Here is a 24294-nt window from a genome sequence, read left to right on the forward strand (position 1 = left end):
AAATCCCCAAGAATAATTGTAAAGGAATCCGGGAATTTCCTCTCCAGGGTAGTAATCTGGTCAGCCAGCTCGCACAGTGCGTTGTTCGCGTTGGCCTGTGGAGGGATGTAAACTCCGACCAGCATGAAGGAAGAAAACTCCCGCGGTGAATAAAAAGGTTTACAGTTGATGAAAAAACTTTCCAAGTGTGGGCTGCAGTGTTTCTGTAACACTGTGACATCAGTACACCAACCTTCATTAATGTAGAAGCAGACTCCACCACCCTTTGTTTTCCCTGAGAGCTCTGTTTCGCGGTCCGCCCGGTGAAGTTGGAAGCCCGGCAGATTTAAGACAGCGTCTAGGACTTGCTCACTGAGCCAGGTTTCAGTGAAGCAGAGGGCAGCAGAGCGTGCAAAGTCCTTGTTAGTCCGGTTTAAGAGCAGTAATTCGTCGACTTAATTATCTGAGACACAGAAAAAATACAAATGAAAAATCAGAGAAATCAGTTATACACTACAAGGTTGTTGTGGTCACATGGAGCTTGCCAACCTATTCTTCTTTCACTGTGACTGAGGCCTAGTAGATCTGTAATAAGTTAAAATGTCGCCTGGTGAAAAACTCTTTTAACACTTAGACATAACTCATGTTGTAGCTAAGTGTACAGTGTATGGAATCACAAAAAGACAGAAATTTGGATTATTGGGGGCTTTATTGAAAGGAAACGTTTACATAAGAGAGAAAAAGCCATTTAAATCTCTAAATATGAACAGAAAGCATTTTCAAGAAAATATCACACAAGCCACCAGAAGCTCAATTTAAACTAAATCAGAAAACAAACCAAAGATCAAAACATTTTAGACTAAAAAGAGAAAAGAAACAACAAAATTATCTTCTTTTTTTTTTAATTTGAGAATAACCTCAAAGACATAAATTATAACCACTCTAGGTCTGGTTAAAATCAACACAGAACAGTTTTAAAGAAATGTACAAACAGTTTATGTACAAAATTTGGAAATCCACTGTGATCTGAGACTTTGGGCATGTGTTTATGGATAGCTAACATTGGTGTTATTTTAACCCTTTACTTGATATACATTTTAAAGAAATTAAGTTTAAAATAATTTAGAGCCAAATGGAAAATATGTGTCTAAAGCATAACTGACAAATCCTGCTAATCATAACAGTTCATTGCCCATCCTCCATTTTCTGTCTGATTACTCAGAGCTGCAGAGGACTGGAGTCATTCCCAGTTTACAAAGTTAAACAATAATTTACACTGACAAGTTCATGTGATTTAAATCTATAATTTCCACAATGTGTTTTTAAAAGTTGATGACTGATTTACAGAATTGTCCTGTTTGTTGACAAATCTAAAGAAATATATGATCATATTACCAAACTCTAAGAGCATGTGAATGTAAAGGAAAAGCATTTTATTAATACGTTTGTATTTTTTTATCAACAGTAGTTTACTGATTTACAGAATACCCCAACACCAGGAATCTTAAGCTAAAAATATATCGTATTTATTTCCAATAAACAAAAATATTTTAGACTGCTGTGATGAGATTTTTAAAACATGTGGTACTTCCCTCCATTGGTGTTATATTTATCAAAGTAATCCACCTTCCTAATTGGGAATTAAAGTCTCAAAATAAGGCCACCATCTATGTCATACTTGTTAAATATCTGCCAATTCATGTTTACATTTATTTCCCCAAAATTCAAAGTAATTAAAATCACAAATAATTTTAATCACTTTGAATTACTAATTTGAACTTTAATTTTATTTTCAAGTAATTTAAAATTAGGTAATGAATGAATAAATGCAACTAGTGCAACACTTTGTCCAAGTCTTCAGTTTGATGAATAAAAGAATTTAGTCCCACTTTATGGAGGAGAATCAATTGACAATGCCTCTTTTTGAGTGCAATATATCTCCATAAACCTGCAGAGAAACAGAATAAACAACATTAAGATTTTATAAAACAGTAACTGAAAGTGTTGGTGCAGCTACAGCGTTGCAGCAGTTGACAGAAATAAAGAAACACTTCAACACGTTTGAAGGCAGCTTTGTTTAAAGTGAAGTAACTCACTGTATGGAAGGTTGTTTGTCATTTAGACTGTTGGAGCAGGATTCAGTGGCTCCTTAACCGCAGGATCCTTCATAGCTGTAAAAGGCCGGAAACACATTGTTAGTCCACATCCTGTCTGAACTTACACTTGTTTAGAAACATTACTGAAAAAGTTATTTACCATAAAATACAGAAAAATACTTTGTGATCTACAGAATGTTTAAGGTATAAGAGAAAACAGACACTAGTTTTACTTACGAGGCTGGAAGCATTTGCCTGAAGTAAAAGAGAAAATAAAGATAATTTAAACTCTTATATTTATAATATTTTATGCGTTTCTTTTGTCATATTATAATGTAATCCATATTTCCATGACACTGTGTCTGTGCTGCTTATACACTTTTGTATAAGAGCATTAACTAAAAATTGTTTTCTGTTTTTCTCCCTCACTTGTTTTCTTTTGTAGACAATGAATCCAATCACAGCGCCGAGGACAAGAACCACAGCAACAATGGCGATGATGATGGCGAGATTATTTCCTGTAGGTGTTGAAGATCAACAACAACAAACAAATCAAACTGAAGCAGTAAAGAGAATAATCAGTTTTAACCAGATAAAAATACTGGCCTATAAAAATAAAAGACTGAAATAGGCTTGAAAACTTTGTTTCTATAAGCACAGAAATAAATAAATGTTTAAATACAAAGCTCAACAAAAAAGTATGTTGATGAGGTTCTGTATTCATCAAAGCTCAGTAAACAGTGAATGGACAGCAATGAGTAGCTGTGCTAGATAATAAAACCGGCATTACAGAACTATCAAAACATTTAATGGGGAAAGTACTTTTAGGAAGTTGGCACTCAAACAATGACACATGTATAACATATCAGTTTTATAGACTGAAGAGAAACGTATCTAACAGATAAAACCACATGAACCGCAGGACTCTTAAAATTTATATTTTTAACTTTAATCACTTCTGATTCCTGTCTTACCTTCATTGGGCTTAATGTCTGAGTCCAGTCTGGTGACGATGTCCTCGTTCACACCAGAGAGCTGAAACACACATCTGTATCTGTCCCAGTCTTCAGGTTTGATTGATGAGACATCCAGGTCAACACTCATCTGGAAGGTCCCGTCATTGTTGGTGAGAATCTCTCCTTTGTTCACACCCTCATGAAGCTCCACTCCATCTTTTTTCCAGACCATCTCGACTCTGTTAGGATAGAAACCTGTAGCGTGGCAGGTGACTGGAGAGGAGGAAGACTTCTGGAGGAGAGACACTTTGGGGACAACTGTGGAGTAAAGACAAACAGTTCATTCTTTCTGTATTATTACTATTATTATTATTAACATTATAGCCGGAGAGGTGCATAATGCAGAAGTGAGGTGAAGAAGAGAGTGCAGACAAGGTGGAGTGGATGGAGATGAGTGTCACGGGTGATTTGTGACAGAAGGATAACTGCAAGAGTGAAAAGGAAAGTTTACAAGATGGCAGTGAGATAATTTATGGTGTAGAGATGGTGGCACTGACAAAAATACAGGAGGCAGAGCTGATGATATTAAAATTTTCATAAGGTGTAAGAAGCATGGATGAGTATATCACAGCTAAAACAGTGGAAGATGATCTGCTGTGGCAACGAGGAGCAACTTAACAAAGAAGATGAAGATGATGATTAACAATCTAATTCTGGTCATGTGATTTTACCTGTTCTCATCAGAGAGCTCCTCCCATAGTTCACATACTTCTTCAGCCACTCAGGACAAATCTGGGTGAGGTAGTTCTTCCTCTGTGTGATCAAAGCTCTGTTACTATTCCACTGGTTTTTAGTGTTGACAGCCTGTTGTACAGGAGCGACCCACGCCTCTGTCTTCAGGTCAAAGTTTATAAAGTCCTCTCCATCATAGCTGTATTGGTCATATCCATTCACTTCATCTGTTTCATCATCCCATTCACAGCCGTACATATTCTGGACAATGTGAACACCTGACAGAAACACAGAGACAAAGACTGCAGTGAACCAGAGAGGCTGCACTAAAGTCTTACACTGACACAGAGACGTGATCAACATATAGAGGATCTACATTTATGACTGTTTTTGTCTCAGTGGAAGATTTTTAAAACAAATCATCATTAACAATGTAGATTTTAGAAAAAGACACTGGGGAAAAAAAACAGAATTAATTTTCTCCCGTTAGCACATCTACGTCCTGCCTGCAGAGATATCACTGCACAGTTTATCTATGCTGCTGTAGGTGGAGCAACTTCCTGTGAGCTGCAGGATCAGACAAACACACTAAGCTGGATCCTGAGCAGCCGACACAGATCCTGATTCTGGGTTTAAGTTTCCATCCTCTGAAAGTCTGCAGCCGTCATCAGTCCAACAAAATCCTTCCTGTGAGAAACTAAACACCAGACTGTCCTGAGGTTTTTGGTGCCTGTTTAATATGACCATGTGATGTTAATCTAATCTGGAGTTCTACTTACAGTATTTCCAGATCAGATTTTGCACTAAAAACATTAAAACACTCATCCATCCATCCATCCATGGAGGCCGGGTCGCGGGGGCAGCAGCCTAAGCAAAGAGGCCCAGACCTCCCTCTCCCCAGCCACCTCCTCCAGCTTATCCGGGGGAATACCAAGGCGTTCCCAGGCCAGCCGAGAGATATAATCTCTCCAGCGTGTCCTGGGTCTGCCCCGGGGCCTCCTCCCGGTGGGACATGCCTCGAACACCTCACCCAGGAGGCGCCCAGGGGGCATCCTTGTCAGATGCCCGAACCACCTCAGCTGACTCCTTTCGATGTGGAGCAGCAGCTGCTCTACTCTGAGCCCCTCCCGGATGGCCGAACTTCTCACCCTATCTCTAAGGGACATTAAAACACTCACATTAATGATATTATTAGATGCGCAGCACAGAGATCTGTGAGCGCCACTGATGCTGTGGGGAGAGCAGACAGTCTACAGGTGAGGCCGACACCTCGATTTAAAAAAAAAAAAGAAAAAAAAAAAAGAGCTTCCATATTTAAGAATATTTATCACTAAAGATCAAGAAAAATTAATTTATCAAACTTTGATCCCTCCTATAGAAAGAGTTAAAAACAAATTCAGATCTTTCACTGAGAGGAAGAGTTTTGAAAACGTAATAATAGTAACGATAACAATAAAAGTTTAACAGGAACAAGCAGCGCGGTTATTCTTAGCGCAGCGTTTCGCTCTCGCTGCGAGCGCAGGCCGTGAGAATCACGCCGACGCTCAAACTTCATTTTCCAGCTTTTATTAATAATAATTAATTAGTGCTTGCAGTGATCAGAGAGGTGGAGTGGAGGACAGGTGGAGGCTTAGAAACAACAGAAGAAAAGATGGATGTGCACCAACCAGAGCCTGTATAAGGATTTTAACCGTGTGACGTTTTATTATGTCACACGGTTAAAATCCTCCAATGGGAGCTGTTTGATGACCTCATCAGCCTCTCACGCTGTGCGGCTCACACCGATCACGTGATTGATCCCTCGGAGAGCTCGTTTACGGCTCTGCAGCGAGGCGGGAGAAGTTATTTTATTCTGTGCATCAACATTTTACAGCTGCGCTTATTTTACTTTTAAATTCTCTTTTTAAATTCTACTGTTACCATGAAGTTTGAGTGTTTTTCATGTTTTTTTCTGTTGCTGTCATCTTATTGTGGAGTTTTTAGATGCTCACACACTAAAATCAGTTTTTATTTTTGACGTTTTTCACATCAGTTCTGTCAATAAAACTTTGATTTGTTTTAAAAAGGTCGTTTAAAAAAAGGTTGATTGACGTGTGCAGTGGATGAAAATCTTATGAAACAGCTTATTTCCTTTTTCCCGTTTTAGAAATCGTGTCGCAAAGCTGCTGTAAAATGTTTCATAGTGACGGCGTCGTCTCAGTGAGCGGTGACGTCACACCAGATGGTGGGAAAAATAAAGCACGAGTGTGAGCGGACCGCTTCTTCTGCGGAGATGCTGATGGATGTGAGGATTCCCGCTCCCGCTAAGCTAACAAACACAGCTGTGGTCGTGGCGTGACGTGCTTGTAGTGACCTGTTACATGGTAAACTGGGTGGGCGTGTTTGGGGAAAAGAAAGACTTCACTCCGAGATAACCGGGGCTTAAATTTGACCGTAATGTGTAAAATAGTGCCGATCGCAGCTCCTGCACATCTGTTCTGCAGCTGATTGCAAAGCTCAGTCATCTAATTACAGCACGCAGATGTTTCTTTGCTAACAGGCTGGGTGGGACGATCTGTATGTCAGGGAGGAAGAATCAAACTCAGAGGGGGGGAAGCATCGGTGCTCAGCTCGTTGGTCCGACTCAAACTCTCGCTGCTCCTCTCAGTCCTCGTTTATAAAGAGCTCCCAGCATCACAGCTAACAGCTGGATCCTCCTGTTTAGTTTCCTTGTTTTCCATTAAGTTGCTGCTTCTGTCTCCAGTTAGCTGACATAAACTGATGCAGCACTGCTCACAGCTGGATGAGGGTGATCATAAAGAGACAAGAAACTGACAATTTTATGAGAGTGATTTAAAAATTTATGTTAAGGGTTTTTTTTTTTTTAATACTAGTCTTAAAAATGCCACCTAAATAATCTGAACACTTTCAGCCAGACCTTAATTTCATTGATGATAATTTCAGCCTGCAGGAACTGTTAAAGTGAACGTGTCTGTTAATAAAAACTTAATCAAATGTGGGACTAAAAAACATTCAACATATATTGAAACTGAGATTTACGTTCATTTTAAAATGAGACAAAATGAGTGTGAAATGAAGAGAAATGTGATTTTCCTGTCAGACTGTCTGTTGGTTTGTGTTTCCTACTGTTGGTCTTTGTGCTTCTTGCCATGACTGTTTTATTGTTATGAGTCATTAGATATTTATAAAATGTATTTAATTTGCTGAAATCCGGGTTTAGACTGAAACAATCATTTGCGCCATGATTTTGACTCTGGGCCACTTTGGTGTTTTTCAGCGTTGTGACCAGATCAAGTTTTTCCTCTAAAAACATTGAAACATTCACACTGATGATATTATTGGATGTGCAGCACAGAGATCTGTGAGTGCCGCTGATGCTGTGGTGAGAGCAGACAGTCTACAGATGAGGTTGATATGAGGCCTTTTTTTTATAACGTCGCTGCTCTCAAAGCCACGAGAAACGCCTCAGTGCATCATCAGATATTTTCTTTATGTCAACATGTAGAGTTACGAGCCACACAGGCTAAAAACTGCCACTTTTCCAACCCCTCTGGTAAAGAAATGATGTAAAAATCGCTGTTTAATAAATCAGGACGCCCTAAAAATCAACGAAAACCACACCAGGACTCCTCCTTATGAGCGGTGAAAAAAACGACGGATTTTTTCGGTCATTGAACGCCCCTTTGTACGCAACATTTCAGCGTGGAGGAAAACAGCGTTTCAGACCCGAACAAAAGCAGAACGGTCTTTGCGAAACAAACTGGGACCTCGAAAAAAGTTGATGCTGTTCATCTGGACGTCGTGTTTTCAGCGGGAGAAACGTTTCATCGCTCATCTAAATGACTTCTTCAGCCTCAGCTGACTGCAGGTTTCCCCAAAGTTGAAACAGGACATCTGCATAATGCCTGATGCTAACACCGCCGACTAACAACGGGCCGCGAGGTCAGTGTCTGATCATAAACACGCAAACTGTCACGATCATTGATCAGTGGCCCTGAGTAACACGTACAGAGAGTTGAGGAACGGCCTCACAGCCCATTGTTAGTCAGTGCTGCTGGTGATCAAATAGGCAAACTTAAGCGATCACTTTACCGGACTGAGGGATGAGTTGGTGTCTGCGCTCCTTCTTCTTTGATTGGAGTTAAACTACAGTGGATGAGAAACATGAGGAGGCCCCGCATAGTTTAAGAAAACGCCTCACAGCTGTCACTGAGCGCCGGGTAAAGCAGCTCAGTGACCGAGCAAGAGCGCTGTTTTTCCGCAGCTCTTAAATGTCGCGCACACCCGTGATGTCTAATGCAGCGTTCAAAGACCCCGCCCAAAATGTCGTTTCTTTCGCTGCTCACATGAAGGCTTTCAAACACCACCCGCTGGCGCTAAATACGGTGTCCTGGCGGGGTTTTCACCAACCTTTACTGCATCCTGATTTATTAAATGGCGATTTTTACATCATTTCTTAACCAGACGAATTGGAAAAGTGGCGAATGTTGGCCTAGACGATACCACGGGGCTGTGGTCATGTAATTATGTCTGTACTGTGGATGATTTTGGAGATGAGCCTCAGTATTTTTAATTCAGTTCGTCTCATTTATTTTGTACGAGGGAAAGTTGATTAAAGTTTTTTTACTTGAGGATTTAGTCGCTGTGAGTTTTGTGGGTTAAAGTGAGGAAACATGTCGAGTTAAAGAGGACGTGAAACAGCACATTTTACAGCTTTGACACAAAATTAAGAGCGTTGTGATTTATTCTGAGAAACGTTGGATTCAAAGTGATTCTTGTTTATAGTCATTTTCCTGCTCGCTGATTTGTGGTCGTTACAGCACTCATTCCGTCACCAGGTCGGCTGGTTGGGCAGCGCTCCCAGGAGAGGTGAGCTCATCAAAAACTATAAAATGGCGGAAGAGGTGAACTCATCAAAAACTATAAAATGGCGGAAAAGGTGAGCTCATCAAAAACTATAAAATGGCGGAAAAGGTGAGCTCATCAAAAACTATAAAATGGCGGAAGAGGTGAGCTCATCAAAAACTATAAAATGGCGGAAGAGATGAGCTCATCAAAAACTATAAAATGGCGGAAGAGATGAGCTCATCAGAAACTACAAAATGGCAGAAGAAGACAGCTTTTTTGATGCCCCGCCCACACACCTTACAGCTCACGCTTTGGAGCCAGTGAGGAGGAGAGAGAGTGACCACAGGAAACAGCTCAGAGGATCAACAGGTGGAGCGAGCAGGTGAGGAGAGGGCGAGCCACACCACCTGACGCGCGGACGCTGCAGGGAGACGGCGAGCGAGTCGAGCTGCTGTCAGGAAGCTGCTGTGGATCCAGCAGGTGCTGACGGTCTGACATCTGAACGTCACAAAGTCGTCTCTAACCTGTCGTCTCCTTTTCTTTCTGAAGTCTGACAGAAGGTTAGAAAACGAGCAGCTGCACCACCACGACTCAGAGGTGAACTACACCGACTCAACCTGACAAAGATCATTTACTGATCAACAGTTAGCGTCCAGTTTGTTTCTGCTCTTATCGTAGCTGCAGAACAACGATGATGCTGGACTCAGTTATGCTGGACTCAAAGCCTTTGATACACGGAGCATCGTTTCATCTTTCAATCTTTAAACTAATTTAGTTTCAGTAATTATTTCTCTACATCAGTCAAAACTCTACACAAACAGTAGCAGCTGTAATAAACTGATGGCTGCTACATCCACAGATTTAACCTGCACGGAGGAAGAAGACGAGGCGGCTCCGCCTCTCTGCACCTCTTCCTGTTAGTGTTTTATCAGACGAGTAAAATCAGGTGATGTAAAAGGATCTCCGTCACTGGCAGAGAGTTAATCGCAGCACAGCTGACGACACCGCTCTGATTTAGACAAATGAAGGTCAAGTCTGAGCTGCTGCAGTGAACAGTTTCTCCAAAGCTTCCAGATTTTACCTGAATATTAATAAACGTGAACTCATCACAGACGCTCCAAATCTGACCTTTGTAATATCTCCATGAAACAACAGCTTCCATATTTAAGGATGTGAATCACTGAGGAACAAAAGAATGAATCTAAGTCTGATCCCTCCTACAAAAAGAGTTAAAAACAAATTCAGCTCTCTCACTGAGAGGAAGAGTTTTGACTAAAGCAGGAATCTCTGGTGTCCCTGAGGCAGCGCTGGCTCTGCGCCTCCATAATAAACCATCAAAGACACTGACAGGCTGCTCTTCAGCTTCATGTGGACGAACAGGAGACGTCACATTAGAAAAACAGCTCGTATGAACTCGATGTAAACGGTGGGCTGAATGTTTCAGATTTCCACACTTTAAACGGCACATTTAAGATAAACTGGCTCAAACAGCTGATCAGAAGCCCCGCCTCCATCCTGAGCGCTACACCTGTTCGTTTCCTCTCTGAGTCGCTGCATCGAGTTTTCCTCGTGTGTAACTTTGTGGATAAAATCCCCGCGAACACGTCGGCCTCTCATCGCCGGGCTTCCTCGTCACAGACTCTCGTCTACAAACACAGTTTGAGCCTCACACTTATTTTATGTGGAACAACAAGGATGTTTGTCCAAGAGGAAATCTGTTTTTCTGGATATTGGTTTGATAATATGATGATGTTGGTAAATCAGCTGTTCCACACAGACGCTGAGCTGCTCTCTGTGAAGAACTCCAGCTAAACATCATCTGTGGCTCCAGGAGATGATGTCACAGCGTATTTAAATATCAGCAACAGTTCAGACTCAACATCTGTCCTGTTCTCTCTGTGACACACTCCCACTGGGAAAACAGGTTTTTTCTGGTGGCTCTAAAAATAAAAACAAATCTATTGGATCTTTATTCCAGAGAAACACGAGCACGTCACCAGATGCAGTTTGTGTTTGGAGCCGTTTGGTGGATGAAACCTGCAGCGACCTGATAAGCATCTGATTACCAACAAAGTTCAAGAAGTTTCTTTAAACTCGTTCATAGACTTGATGTGAAAACGAGCTCGAAGCTGGACTGAAAGCAGACGCTGATGTGAGCTGGAGTTTCTGGAAGAGTCGCCCAGAAGCTGTCGCACGTTTTGCTTTTTGCACTTTTGTTCAGAACTTTTGGTCGAATCTGTGAAGCTTCTGTTGCAGAAAATCTTCTAAAGGTTTTGATTTATTTTGGAAAGATGTTTTATTTGCTCTGAAAACTGAGCGTGAACAAACTAACAGCACCAGCAGAGATATAATGGACCTCGTTGTTTTATGGGCAAAGTTTCACGTCCATCACAGCGAGGATACTGGGATCACAGCGAGGATACTGGGATCACAGCGAGGATACTGGGAGACGTCCCTCCTTTCTTGTGTTTGCTGTGAATTCAGGCCGAACGTTCGATCAGTTAAAGACTCGAAGGATCCTGAAGCTGTTCAAACTCTGCTGTTTGTGACAGATAAACAGATTCAACAGAATCTGTTTGATTGTTTCTTTCTCGGCGTTTCTTCATTTAAATAAATGTTTTTAGACGTTTAATAACTGACATCAAACATGTTTGTTTCCCTGTTTTGTGTTTATTCATTTTCAAAAATAATTTTGTCTTGCACTAAAAACAAGAAGCTGCTGTGGATCAGCTGCTCGGGGTCGTCCTGTGTGACCGCCTGTTATCAGCTGCTTCGCTGTGAGAGGGGCGTGTCGGAGGAGCGACCAATCGGCAGCGAACGCTCTGACGTCTGCTGACGACAGCTTAACGTCAGCGTCTGAAAGCGGACAGAGCGACGTTTGAAACGTGAATCAAACCGCACGGTTTAAGACGAGCCGCTGATTTTAAGCTGAGCTCCACGTCCACGGCTGCTGCTCCACTGATGACCGTTCAAACTGCGCCTGCTGCTGATTGGCTGATGAGACGTGAGGTCACAGCCAGGAATATGTTCAGAGTCAGGAAGCAGACTTTGTTTCACTGACGTCGTCTTCGGCTCGTTGGTGACGAGAGTTTAGACTCGGGTTACGTCACAGCTGATGACGAGCGCGTCTGTGCTCGCTCTGCTCAGGTGAGCCACACAGACAGGAGTCAGGCTCCTCCCCCTCTTATGTCCCCCGTCTCTCTATCCCTGTCGCACATGTCTGCGATCACTTCCTGTTGGAAGTTTCTAGAAATACACTAAGAGTGTAAGTGGAGCCTTTGACGCCATGTTTGTTCACATTCACGCTCTCTCCTCTTTAACAGGAAGCTCCACAGACTCGACTCCCGGCGGCGCTCCGTCCTCGTGGCCTCGAGCCGCTGTGGTTCTGCTCGTGTTATAATAACAATAACGACAATAATAAAAGTTTAACAGAAACAAGCAGCGCGGTTATTCTCGGCACAGCGTTTCGCTCTCGCCGCGAGCGCAGGTCGTGAGAATCACGCCAACGCTCAAACTTCATTTTCCAGCTTTTATTAATAATAATTAATTAGTGCTTGCAGTGATCAGAGAGGTGGAGTGGAGGACGGGTGGAGGCTTAGAAACAACAGAAGAAAAGATGGATGTTTGAGTGTTTTTCATGTTTTTCTCTGTTGCTGTCGTCTTATTGTGGAGTTTTTAGAGGCTCACACACTAAAATCTGTTTTTATTTTGGAAGTTTTTCACATCAGTTCTGTCAATAAAACATTTTGATTTGAGTTTAATTTGTTTAAGAAAGGTCGTTTAAAAAAGATTGACGTGTGCAGTGGATGAAAATCTTATGGAACAGCTTATTTCCTTTTTCCCGTTTTAGAAATCGTGTCGCAAAGCTGCTGTAAAATGTTTCATAGCGACGGCGTCGTCTCAGTCAGCGGTGACGTCACACCAGATGGTGGGAAAAATAAAGTGCGGGCGTGAGCGGACCGCTTCTTCTGCAGAGATGCTGATGGATGTGAGGATTCCTGCTTGTGCTAAGCTAATAAACGCAGTTGTGGTCGTGGCGTGACGCGCGTGTAGTGACCTGTTACCTTGTAAACTGGGTGGGCGTGCTTGGGGAAAAGAAAGACTTCACTCCGAGATAACCGGGGCTTAAATTTGACCGTAATGTGTAAAATAGTGCCGATCGCAGCTCGTGCACATCTGTTCTGCAGCTGATCGCAAAGCTCAGTCATCTAATTACAGCATCCAGCTGTTTCTTTGCTAACAGGCTGGGTGGGACGATCTGTACGTCCAGGAGGAAGAATCAAACTCAGAGGGGGGGAAGCATCGGTGCTCAGCTCGTTGGTCTGACTCAAACTCTCTCTGCTCCTCTCAGTCCTCGTTTATAAAGAGCTCCCAGCATCACAGCTAACAGCTGGATGAGGATGATCATAAAGAGACAAGAAACTGACAATTTTATGAGAGTGATTTAAAAATTTACGTTAAGGGTTATTTTTTTATACTAGTCTTAAAAATGCCACCTAAATAATCTGAACACTTTCAGCCAGTTTATGGGAAAATTAAGCATTTTAAGACCTTAATTTCATTGATGATAATTTCAGCCTGCAGGAACTGTTAAAGTGAACGTGTCTGTTAATAAAAACTTAATCAAATGTGGGACTAAAAAACATTCAACATATATTGAAACTGAGATTTACGTTCATTTTAAAATGAGAGAAAATGAGTGTGAAATGAAGAGAAATGTGATTTTCCTGTCAGACTGTCTGTTGGTTTGTGTTTCCTACTGTTGGTCTTTGTGCTTCTTGCCATGACTGTTTTATTGTTATGAGTCATTAGATATTTATAAAATGTATTTAATTTGCTGAAATCCGGGTTTAGACTGAAACAATCATTCGCGCCATGATTTTGACTCTGGGCCACTTTGGTGTTTTTCAGCGTTGTGACCAGATCAAGTTTTTCCTCTAAAAACATCGAAACATTCACACTGAGGATATTATTGGATGTGCAGCACAGAGATCTGTGAGTGCCGCTGATGCTGTGGTGAGAGCAGACAGTCTACAGATGAGGATGATATGAGGACTTTTTTTATAACGTCGCTGCTCTCAAAGCCACGAGAAACGCCTCAGTGCATCATCAGATATTTTCTTTATGTCAACATGTAGAGTTACGAGCCACACAGGCTAAAAATTGCCACTTTTCCAACCCCTCTGGTAAAGAAATGATGGAAAAATCGCTTTTTAATAAATCAGGACGCCCTAAAAATCAACGAAAACCACACCAGGACTCCTCCTTATGAGCGGTGAAAAAAACGACGGAGTTTTTCGGTCATTGAACGCCCCTTTGTAAGTCACGTGGAAGCGCAACATTTCAGCGTGGAGGAAAACAGCGTTTCAGACCCGAACAAAAGCAGAACGGTCTTTGTGAAACAAACAGTCCAAAAAGTTGATGCTGTTCATCTGGACGTCGTGTTTTCAGCGGGAGAAACGTTTCATCGCTCATCTAAATGACTTCTTCAGCCTCAGCTGACTGCAGGTTTCCCCAACGTTGAAACAGGACATCTGCATAATGCCTGATGCTAACACCGCCGACTAACAACGGGCCGCGAGGTCAGTGTCTGATCATAAACACGCAAACTGTCACGATCATTGATCAGTGGCCCTGAGTAACACGTACAGAGAGTTGAGGAACGGCCTCACAGCCCATTGTTAGTCAGTGCTGCTGGTGATCAAATAGGCAAACTTAAACGATCACTTTACCGGACTGAGGGATGAGTTGGTGTCTGCGCTCCTTCTTCTTTGATTGGAGTTAAACTACAGTGGATGAGAAACATGAGGAGGCCCCGCATAGTTTAAGAAAACGCCTCACAGCTGTCACTGAGCGCCGGGTAAAGCAGCTCAGTGACCGACCAAGAGCGCTGTTTTTTCCGCAGCTCTTAAATGTCGCGTACACCCGTGATGTCTAATGCAGCGTTCAATGACCCCGCCAAAAATGTCGTTTTTTTCGCTACTCATATGAGGGCTTTCAAACACCACCTGTTGGCGCTAAATACGGTGTCCTGGCGGGGTTTTCACCAACCTTTACTGCGTCCTGATTTATTAAAAGGCGATTTTTACATCATTTCTTAACGAGACGAATTGGAAAAGTGGCGAATGTTGGCCTAGACGATACCACGGGGCTGTGATCATGTAATTATGTCTGTACTGTGGATGAGTTTGGAGATGAGCCTCAGTATTTTTAATTCAGTTCGTCTCATTTATTTTGTACGAGGGAAAGTTGATTAAAGTTTTTTTACTTGAGGATTTAGTCGCTGTGAGTTTTGTGGGTTAAAGTGAGGAAACATGTCGAGTTAAAGAGGACGTGAAACAGCACATTTTACAGCTTTGACACAAAATTAAGAGCGTTGTGATTTATTCTGGGAGAAGCGTCGGATTCAAAGTGATTCTTGTTTATAGTCATTTTCCTGCTCGCTGATTTGTGGTCGTTACAGCACTCATTACGTCACCAGGTCGGCTGGTTGGGCGGCGCTCCCAGGAGAGGCGAGCTCATCAAAACCTATAAAATGGCGGAAGAGGCGAGCGCATCAAAAACTATAAAATGGCGGAAGAGGCGAGCTCATCAAAAACTATAAAATGGCGGAAGAGATTAGCTCATCAAAAACTATAAAATGGCGGAAGAGGCGAGTTCATCAAAAACTATAAAATGGCGGAAGAGGCGAGCGCATCAAAAACTATAAAATGGCGGAAGAGATTAGCTCATCAAAAACTATAAAATGGCGGAAGAGATGAGCTCATCAAAAACTATAAAATGGCGGAAGAGATTAGCTCATCAAAAACTATAAAATGGCGGAAGAGATGAGCTCATCAAAAACTATAAAATGGCGGAAGAGGCGAGCTCATCAAAACCTATAAAATGGCGGAAGAGGTGAGCTCATCAAAACCTATAAAATGGCGGAAGAGGCGAGCTCATCAAAAACTATAAAATGGCGGAAGAGATGAGCTCATCAAAACCTATAAAATGGCGGAAGAGATTAGCTCATCAAAAACTATAAAATGGCGGAAGAGATGAGCTCATCAAAACCTATAAAATGGCGGAAGAGGTGAGCTCATCAAAAACTATAAAATGGCGGAAGAGATGAGCTCATCAAAAACTATAAAATGGCGGAAGAGGCGAGCTCATCAAAAACTATAAAATGGCGGAAGACGAAGCCGACAGCTGTTTTGATGCCCCGCCCACACACCTTACAGCTCACGCTTTGGAGCCAGTGAGGAGGAGAGAGAGTGACCACAGGAAACAGCTGAGAGGATCAACAGGTGGAGCGAGCAGGTGAGGAGAGGGCGAGCGACACCACCTGACGCGCGGACGCTGCAGGGAGACGGCGAGCGAGTCGAGCTGCTGTCAGGAAGCTGCTGTGGATCCAGCAGGTGCTGACGGTCTGACATCTGAACGTCAAAGTCGTCTCTAACCTGTCGTCTCCTTTTCTTTATGAAGTCTGAAGGTTAGAAAACGAGCAGCTGCACCACCACGACTCAGAGGTGAACTACACCGACTCAACCTGACAAAGATCATTTACTGATCGACTGTTAGCGTCCAGTTTGTTTCTGCTCTTATCGTAGCTGCAGAACAACGATGATGCTGGACTCAGTTATGCTGGACTCAAAGCCTTTGATACACGGAGCATCGTTTCATCTTTCAATCTTTAAACTAATTTAGTTTCAGTAATTATTTCTCTACATCAGTCAAAACTCTACACAAACAGTAACAGCTGTAATAAACTGATGGCTGCTACATCCACAGATTTAACCTGCACGGAGGAAGAAGACGAGGCGGCTCCGCCTCTCTGCACCTCTTCCTGTTAGTGTTTTATCAGACGAGTAAAATCAGGTGATGTAAAAGGATCTGCGTCACTGGCAGAGAGTTAATCGCAGCACAGCTGACGACACCGCTCTGATTTAGACAAATGAAGGTCAAGTCTGAGCTGCTGCAGTGAACAGTTTCTCCAAAGCTTCCAGATTTTACCTGAATATTAATAAACGTGAACTCATCACAGACGCTCCAAATCTGACCTTTGGAATATCTCCATGAAACAACAGCTTCCATATTTAAGGATGTGAATCACTGAGGATGAAAAGAATGAATCTAAGTCTGATCCCTCCTACAAAAAGAGTTAAAAACAAATTCAGCTCTCTCACTGAGAGGAAGAGTTTTGACTAAAGCAGGAATCTCTGGTGTCCCTGAGGCAGCGCTGGCTCTGCGCCTCCATAATAAACCATCAAAGACACTGACAGGCTGCTCTTCAGCTTCATGTGGACAAACAGGAGACGTCACATTAGAAAAACAGCTCGTATGAACTCGATGTAAACGGTGGGCTGAATGTTTCAGATTTCCACACTTTAAACGGCACATTTAAGATAAACTGGCTCAAACAGCTGATCAGAAGCCCCGCCTCCATCCTGAGCGCTACACCTGTTCGTTTCCTCTCCGAGTCGCAGCACCGAGTTTTTCTCAAGTGTAACTTTGTGGATAAAATCCCCGCGAACACGTCGGCCTCTCATGGCCGGGCTTCCTCGTCACAGACTCTCGTCTACAAACACAGTTTGAGCCTCACACTTATTTTATGTGGAACAACAAGGATGTTTGTCCAAGAGGAAATCTGTTTTTCTGGATATTGGTTTGATAATATGATGATGTTGGTAAATCAGCTGTTCCACACAGACGCTGAGCTGCTCTCTGTGAAGAACTCCAGTTAAACATCATCTGTGGCTCCAGGAGATGATGTCACAGCGTATTTAAATATCAGCAACAGTTCAGACTCAACATCTGTCCTGTTCTCTCTGTGACACACTCCCACTGGGAAAACAGGTTTTTTCTGGTGGCTCTGAAAATAAAAACAAATCTATTGGATCTTTATTCCAGAGAAACACGAGCACGTCACCAGATGCAGTTTGTGTTTGGAGCCGTTTGGTGGATGAAACCTGCAGCGACCTGATAAGCATCTGATTACCAACAAAGTTCAAGAAGTTTCTTTAAACTCGTTCATAGACTTGATGTGAAAACGAGCTCGAAGCTGGACTGAAAGCAGACGCTGATGTGAGCTGGAGTTTCTGGAAGAGTCGCCCAGAAGCTGTCGCACGTTTTGCTTTTTGCACTTTTGTTCAGAACTTTTGGTCGAATCTGTGAAGCTTCTGTTGCAGAAAATCTTCTAAAGGTTTTGATTTATTTTGGAAAGATGTTTTATTTGCTCTGAAAACTGAGCGTGAACAAACTAACAGCACCAGCAGAGATATAATGGACCTCGTTGTTTTATGGGCAAAGTTTCACGTCCATCACAGCGAGGATACTGGGATCACAGCGAGTATACTGGGATCACAGCGAGGATACTGGGAGACGTCCCTCCTTTCTTGTGTTTGCTGTGAGTTCAGGCCGAACGTTCGATCAGTTGAAGACTCGAAGGATCCTGAAGCTGTTCAAACTCTGCTGTTTGTGGCAGATAAACAGATTCAACAGAATCTGTTTGATTGTTTCTTTCTCGGCGTTTCTTCATTTAAATAAATGTTTGTAGACGTTTAATAACTGACATCAAACATGTTTGTTTCCCTGTTTTGTGTTTATTCATTTTCAAAAATAATTTTGTTTTGCACTAAAAACAAGAAGCTGCTGTGGATCAGCTGCTCGGGGTCGTCCTGTGTGACCGCCTGTTATCAGCTGCTTCGCTGTGAGAGGGGCGTGTCGGAGGAGCGACCAATCGGCAGCGAACGCTCTGACGTCTGCTGACGACAGCTTAACGTCGGCGTCTGAAAGCGGACAGAGCGACGTTTGAAACGTGAATCAAACCGCACGGTTTAAGACGAGCCGCTGATTTTAAGCTGAGCTCCACGTCCACGGCTGCTGCTCCACTGATGACCGTTCAAACCGCGCCTGCTGCTGATTGGCTGATAAGACGTGAGGTCGCAGCCAGGAATATATTCAGAGTCAGGAAGCAGACTTTGTTTCACTGACGGCGTCTTCGGCTCGTTGGTGACGAGAGTTTAGACTCGGGTTACGTCACAGCTGATGACGAGCGCGTCTGTGCTCGCTCTGCTCAGGTGAGCCACACAGACAGGAGTCAGGCTCCTCCCCCTCTTATGTCCCCCGTCTCTCTATTCCTGTCGCGCATGTCTGCGATCACTTCCTGTTGGAAGTTTCTAGAAATACACTAAGAGTGTAAGTGGAGCCTTTGACGCCATGTTTGTTCACATTCACGCTCTCTCCTCTTTAACAGGAAGCTCCACAGACTCGACTCCCGGCGGCGCTCCGTCCTCGTGGCCCTCGAGCCGCTGTGGTTCTGCTCGTGTTATAATAACAGTAAGCGGGAAACCGTTATTGTTCGGCGCAAATAAAAGACATGAATGGGTTTCAGAGCGCTGTGCATCCTATGTGAGAGAGCTTAAACGCCACAGAGCATCATCAGCTATTTTTTTTCACATGAACATGGAGAGTTACATCTAGGCCAAAATTCACCACTTTTCCAGCCAGTCTGGTTAAGAAATTATGTAAAAATCAGTTTATTAGATCAGGATGCTGTAAAGGTCTGTGAAAAGCCCGTCAGAAAGCTGCATTTTATAAAAGTGATGTTTTTTTAAACACCTCTTTATGAGATGTTAAAAAAAAAGAAAAGAAAAAAAAGATGGCTTTCTTCGGTCACTGATGGCCGCTTTGTAGGTCACTCGGTTGTGCAACGTTTGCGAGCAGCGGAAAAAAGCGTTCTTGGCCTGAGCTCGCTTTTCTCAGCGCTCTGTGAGAGCTGAGAGCGTTTGCAGGGCCCCCCGGTGGTTTATCCTTTACTTAATTTAAAGTCCAATCAAAGAAGAAGTGCAGACACCAAATCATCCCAGATTCAGTTTGATCCAAAGTGACTGCCTTAAGTTCACTTTCTTTTATCGATTCTGTATTAATCTTTGGCACAATCTTTACTTGAATACAAATCCCAGTATGCATTTCTGATGATTTTTCAACCTAATACATCAAACAAAAGACAGAATTCTCTTTCTGAAACAAGTGGGGAAAAAGTTGATTCTGTTCATCTGGACGTCGCGTTTTGTGGGAGAAACGTTTCATCATCATCCAGGTGACTTCTTCAGTCTCAGCTGACTGCAGGTTTCTCCAATCTTATAAACAGTACATTTGCACAATGACTGAGTAACAATGGGCTGTGATCAGTTTCATGATCATAAATTTGTCATGATGATTGACCAATGACATCAGTACCAGTCGGAGAGTTGGGGAACGGCCTCACAGCCCATTGTTAGTCAGTGGTGCTGGTGTCAATAGATAAAATAGACAAACTTATCTAATCACAATGCTCAAAGTGACATGGTGTCTCCTCTCCTTCTTTTATTGGCGTTTAAACCACCAGGAGGCCCTGAAAACGCTCTCAGCTGTCACAGAGCTCAGTGAACGGCCAAGAACGCTGTTTTTTCCGTCGTTCGTAAACGTTGCGCAGCCTCAAGTGGAGTTCAATGACCGAAAAAAATCAGTTGTTTTTATTCGTCGCTCATAAGGACGTGTTCTGTCGGGGTTTTCGCTGAGTTTTACAGCGACCTGATTTAAAAACGCCGCCTTAAATAATCAACCTTCAGCCACTTTATGGGAAATTTAAGACATTTTAACGCTTTAATTTCCCCATTATATTTTCAGACTGTTGTCTATTAGTAAAAAATTAAATCAATCTGGGACCAAAAATATTCAACATAAACTGAAAGTCAAACTTAATGTCATTTAAAAATTAGACAAAAATCAGTTTGAAATTTAAAAAAAAATATCTGATTTTCATGTCAGATCTCAGCTTGTATCGTCTGTCTGTTAGTTTGTGTTTCTTATTTTTGGTCTAATTCTCACTAAACTCTTGTGCTATTAGGGGATTGTGCTATTAGGCCCCCTGAATGTCTGCTTAATTTCACAATATTTGATGCATTTAGTTCAATATATTTAGTTATTAATGAGGATTTTTGCTGGTTTATAAAATCATCTCAGAAAACAGTGAATTTCCTCATAAATAACTTAAATATACGTGACAGTGATCTTCAGCACATTAAAGTGTTACGAGTGTTACTCTCACATGAATGTTCATTAAGATGATTCATAAAGAGGGCATTTTCATTGAGCCGTCTCTACTTTCACTTTTTCCCATTTTTATATTAAATATAACATCAGTTTGTGTTTAATGGAATCTGAAAATATTATCTGAGGCAAATGTAAAAACTGTGACGTCCCAGCACATTTACCATCTACTCTGGATGATAAATTATGTGTCTGACATATTTCCTTTTTTATAATTTATTACAACGTGATTATTTGTGAGGGACGTCTAAACTAAGAGGTGGAGCGACTTCCTGTGCGCTTCAGGAACAGACAAACACACTAAGATGGATCCTGAGCAGCAAACTCAGATCCTGATCCTGGTTTAAGTTTCCATCCTCTGAAACTCTGCAGCCTCCTATCGTTCTAACAAAAATCGTATAACTGCGGGAAAACTACACACCAGACTGTCCTGATGTCTTTCTAGAAGCTTCCACTGAAGGAGAGTTTCAGTCCAGGATTGTTTTTATTAAAAGTCAAATATTAGTTCACAATAATTGTAAAACAAATAAATCTCAGTCTGATTATTTAGATCTTGCAGGAGATTTTTTTCTGATTAATCAGTTCATTGAGAAATTGTAGCAAAAACAACCATCAAAGTTTCAGAGACAAAAAATCCTAAATATAAACAGAAAACTTCAAATATAATTAATTTTTACTTTATTATTTTAATATTTTGATCAACTAATCAGTTAACTGACAGTTTATATCAGTTCATACAAACAAGATTATTAAGGCTGTTTGAATTAAATTAAAGCTTCACAGACTGTAGTTCTACATTTATTATGAATTATTATGTTAATAATTTTAATCTGTAATCTGAATGAAACATTTAATGTGTGCAAACCTGTTTACTACTGTAAACAAAACACACTGAAAACATTAACAGCAAATATCAGTAAAAATGAAACATGAACAAACCTCCAGTTTGGTTGAAGCGCTGCTTTACAATCTCAATGCCGGCTTTGAAAGACTGCTGGGTGCCCAATAAGGCCCCAGTCTGTCTCTCCCAGTACTGCTGATCTGTGTTCCTGGCAAACCAGTCCTGTTTAGGAACATCTTTCTCTGTGTCGCTGTCATAATAATCAATCTGAACATCATCAACCATCCCAACAGCCACAAACTCTGGGAAGTTTGGGACTTGAGAGGACGCAGTGTAGAAATACTTCAGCGAGTGGGTCACTGTAAGAAACAGTTAATGTTGTGAGATCTCAGGAACACAGACTTATAAATCACATTATTTCTAAAATAACACAACAAGAAAAACTACAGCACATTAAAGACATCCTGTAATAATCCTGCTGTCCCTTCAATAAACACAAAATAGATTTATAAACAGATATTCAGTGTTTATTGTCATTTTCTGATCATCTTTTCTTCAAAACTGTAATTTTGTGTTTTGCAACAGATTCTAGTTTGAACCTGATTTTCACAGAAAGCTTTAAAGTTTTAAAACTGGTGTTTTTATCCTTCAGTTTAGTTTAATTCAGTTTTCATGATTAATGGTTTGAACTCTTTATAACTTTAATTTGACTATATTTTTTATTTTCAGTGTTAAAGAAAGTGCACATTATTTTTAATCTGTTTTGCTTTTGTTAGCCACTGTATGAACCGTAAAGTTTCTTCTTTCCTTTTTCTGAATCAAGCAGCAGGACTTCTAAAGTGAGTTGTTTTCTTTTTTGTTTCCGTTTTTTATATTATAAATTATATGAGTTCATTTCATTGTTTTGATGTGACTGTCCAGACTTTTTTTTTTCATAATTTCTGTAATGGGTTTCCCACGCTTCTTCTTTGTTTATATTATTTTCATAGACTTTTGTCAATTAATGCACATTCAAAATTGTTACAGAAACTTTCCAATATGTTTGATCAACAATATTATCAATAAAAAACGAATGTTAAGTAAATATTATTGGGGGAATATTATCTTAAGCATTTTTGATTTTATCTTTCACTCTATAATCAGGTTTGCAGGAGAGTTTTCAGTTATCAAAAGTACATGGATTTGTTTGTTTGTGTTACTGAACAATGCACACAGTAGTTTAAAACGCTTCTCATTAGCGCCCCCTGGTGGAGGAGCGAGTGTGTTGCAAAACCTTTCAGGGATTTCTCACCTGCAGCTTCTTATTGATCATTCAGCAGTGATACCAAAATTAACTCTTGCTGGTAACTCCACGATATTATAAAGCAATAATGACTTAGTTTAGTTCATCTGAATTCTATTTAATTTTATTTATATGACGCCAAATCACAACAAAAGTTACATCATTGAGCTGTTACTGAATCAATAACATCAGAAAAACAGTGAACTTAAATCCGGGCGTAATTCGTTACATCATGTGTGCGCATGTCCTTCAAACAGAAAGTATTCACATCCATAACGCTGGGAAATAATACTGAATACAGTCTAAAGCAGCCTTCTTTTACCTTTTAATGAATTACATCAAATGACATGTGGCTCTACATGTACAGCGTATACTGAACAAATAATTAAATAATTAAACTCTTAAATTTTAACAGATACTTTGTGTTAAATACACTTTAGTGAACTTTAATAATCAGCTGTTGTGTGAAAATATTTTTGATTCCTCATGAAAATTAAAATGGTTCTCCGTTTTTAAAGAACAGTGTTGATTACTGTCACCAGATTATCAACGAGCCTCCTCACTCATCTTTTATTCGTTGGACTGTTTGGAAACACAGCAGAGTCACAACCTTTAAAAATGCGTCATGAACGATTTAAAGACGGAAATCATCAAATAGTTTTGGACAGAAATCGCCTTGTTTTAATATTTGCCTTATTTATTTATTTTTATTAGCTAAACGTAACTTTTAATCTAAACTTTAATGTTCATTATTAGGGATGTGAGAGAGAATCAGACGATTTAATTACATGTATAAAATGATCGATTGTTTCTTAACATTGAAATTATCTACAAGGATCTATCATAACTAAATGTTTAGCGTACAGGAAGTCTCTGGGGAACAAACAATCTGTCCATTTGTATTTCAAATTACATAAATCTGACATATAAAAAAACACAAAAACATTCAAATCAAACTGACCTGCCGCTGCTCCCTGCATTCCCAGGAGAAGAAAGAAGATGGAGGCCTTCATTGTGACCATATACATCCAAACCTTTAACAGACTTTGTGTGTTCGCTTGTCTAGAAAAGGCGGCTCTGCGCTTCCAGCTCAAGTATCAAAGCTAAAATAGGAGAAAACGAGGAGAACCAGGAGGTACGTCACCACTGGGCTCCATCTGAGCCAATAGGAATTTACTCTGACAGTAAACGTCACTTAAATCTGGGTTAAACGCACCCTTTAGGGTTATCAACGAAACTGAAAGTAAAACATCTTCGTATGAACCATGAATGATAAAGAGAAGGGTTAAAGTTAGTTTCATCTGGTTTTTATTATTTTTGATGTTATGACAGGCGTAGTTTGTGTTATGCTGGGTAGACATTGTATAATTTATTATTATTATTATTATTATCATTATTATTGTTGTTGTTGTTGTTATTATAAATCTGGGTTCACTGTTTAGCTATTTGGTACAGATTGCCCCTGGAGTCTGTGAGGTTACAGCGTCT

The 24294-nt window shown here is 41.1% G+C and overlaps 1 protein-coding gene across 2 annotated transcripts; it reads right to left on the minus strand.

Annotated features, from left to right (window-relative positions):
• Nucleotides 1-922: 922 nt before the first annotated feature.
• On the minus strand, nt 923-23900 carry LOC146609278 (class I histocompatibility antigen, F10 alpha chain-like). Of its 2 annotated transcripts, XM_085346288.1 has the most exons (9): nt 23768-23900; nt 21623-21883; nt 3763-4041; nt 3050-3349; nt 2505-2593; nt 2365; nt 2313-2330; nt 2076-2150; nt 923-1927 (listed from the first exon to the last, which is right to left on the minus strand). In XM_085346288.1, the coding sequence occupies exons 1-8, from the start codon at nt 23832-23834 to the stop codon at nt 2098-2100; spliced, it is 1068 nt and encodes a 355-aa protein (XP_085202414.1). In that variant the 5' UTR covers nt 23835-23900; the 3' UTR covers nt 923-1927; nt 2076-2097. The 2 variants fall into 2 exon arrangements, with proteins under 2 accessions (XP_085202414.1, XP_085202413.1); XM_085346287.1 differs by lacking the exons at nt 923-1927; nt 2365 and having other exon boundaries at nt 2086-2150.
• Nucleotides 23901-24294: the final 394 nt, after the last annotated feature.

The sequence above is a fragment of the Diplotaxodon limnothrissa genome, linkage group LG22 (assembly GCF_057381915.1).
Source record: "Diplotaxodon limnothrissa isolate DT_005_m linkage group LG22, D_limnothrissa_male_GT1.1, whole genome shotgun sequence".
Taxonomy (NCBI): Eukaryota; Metazoa; Chordata; class Actinopteri; order Cichliformes; family Cichlidae; genus Diplotaxodon; species Diplotaxodon limnothrissa.

Bases quoted from the DNA above. Each gene is read 5' to 3' on its own strand.
- LOC146609278 (XM_085346288.1), bottom strand. From the start codon at position 23,834: ATGTATATGGTCACAATGAAGGCCTCCATCTTCTTTCTTCTCCTGGGA. The intron at 4,042-21,622 runs GTTTGTTCATGT...TGTTTCTGTCAG, and splicing joins GCGCTTCAACCAAACTGGAG to GTGTTCACATTGTCCAGAAT. The intron at 2,594-3,049 runs GTAAGACAGGAA...CAACACCTACAG, and splicing joins AGACATTAAGCCCAATGAAG to GAAATAATCTCGCCATCATC.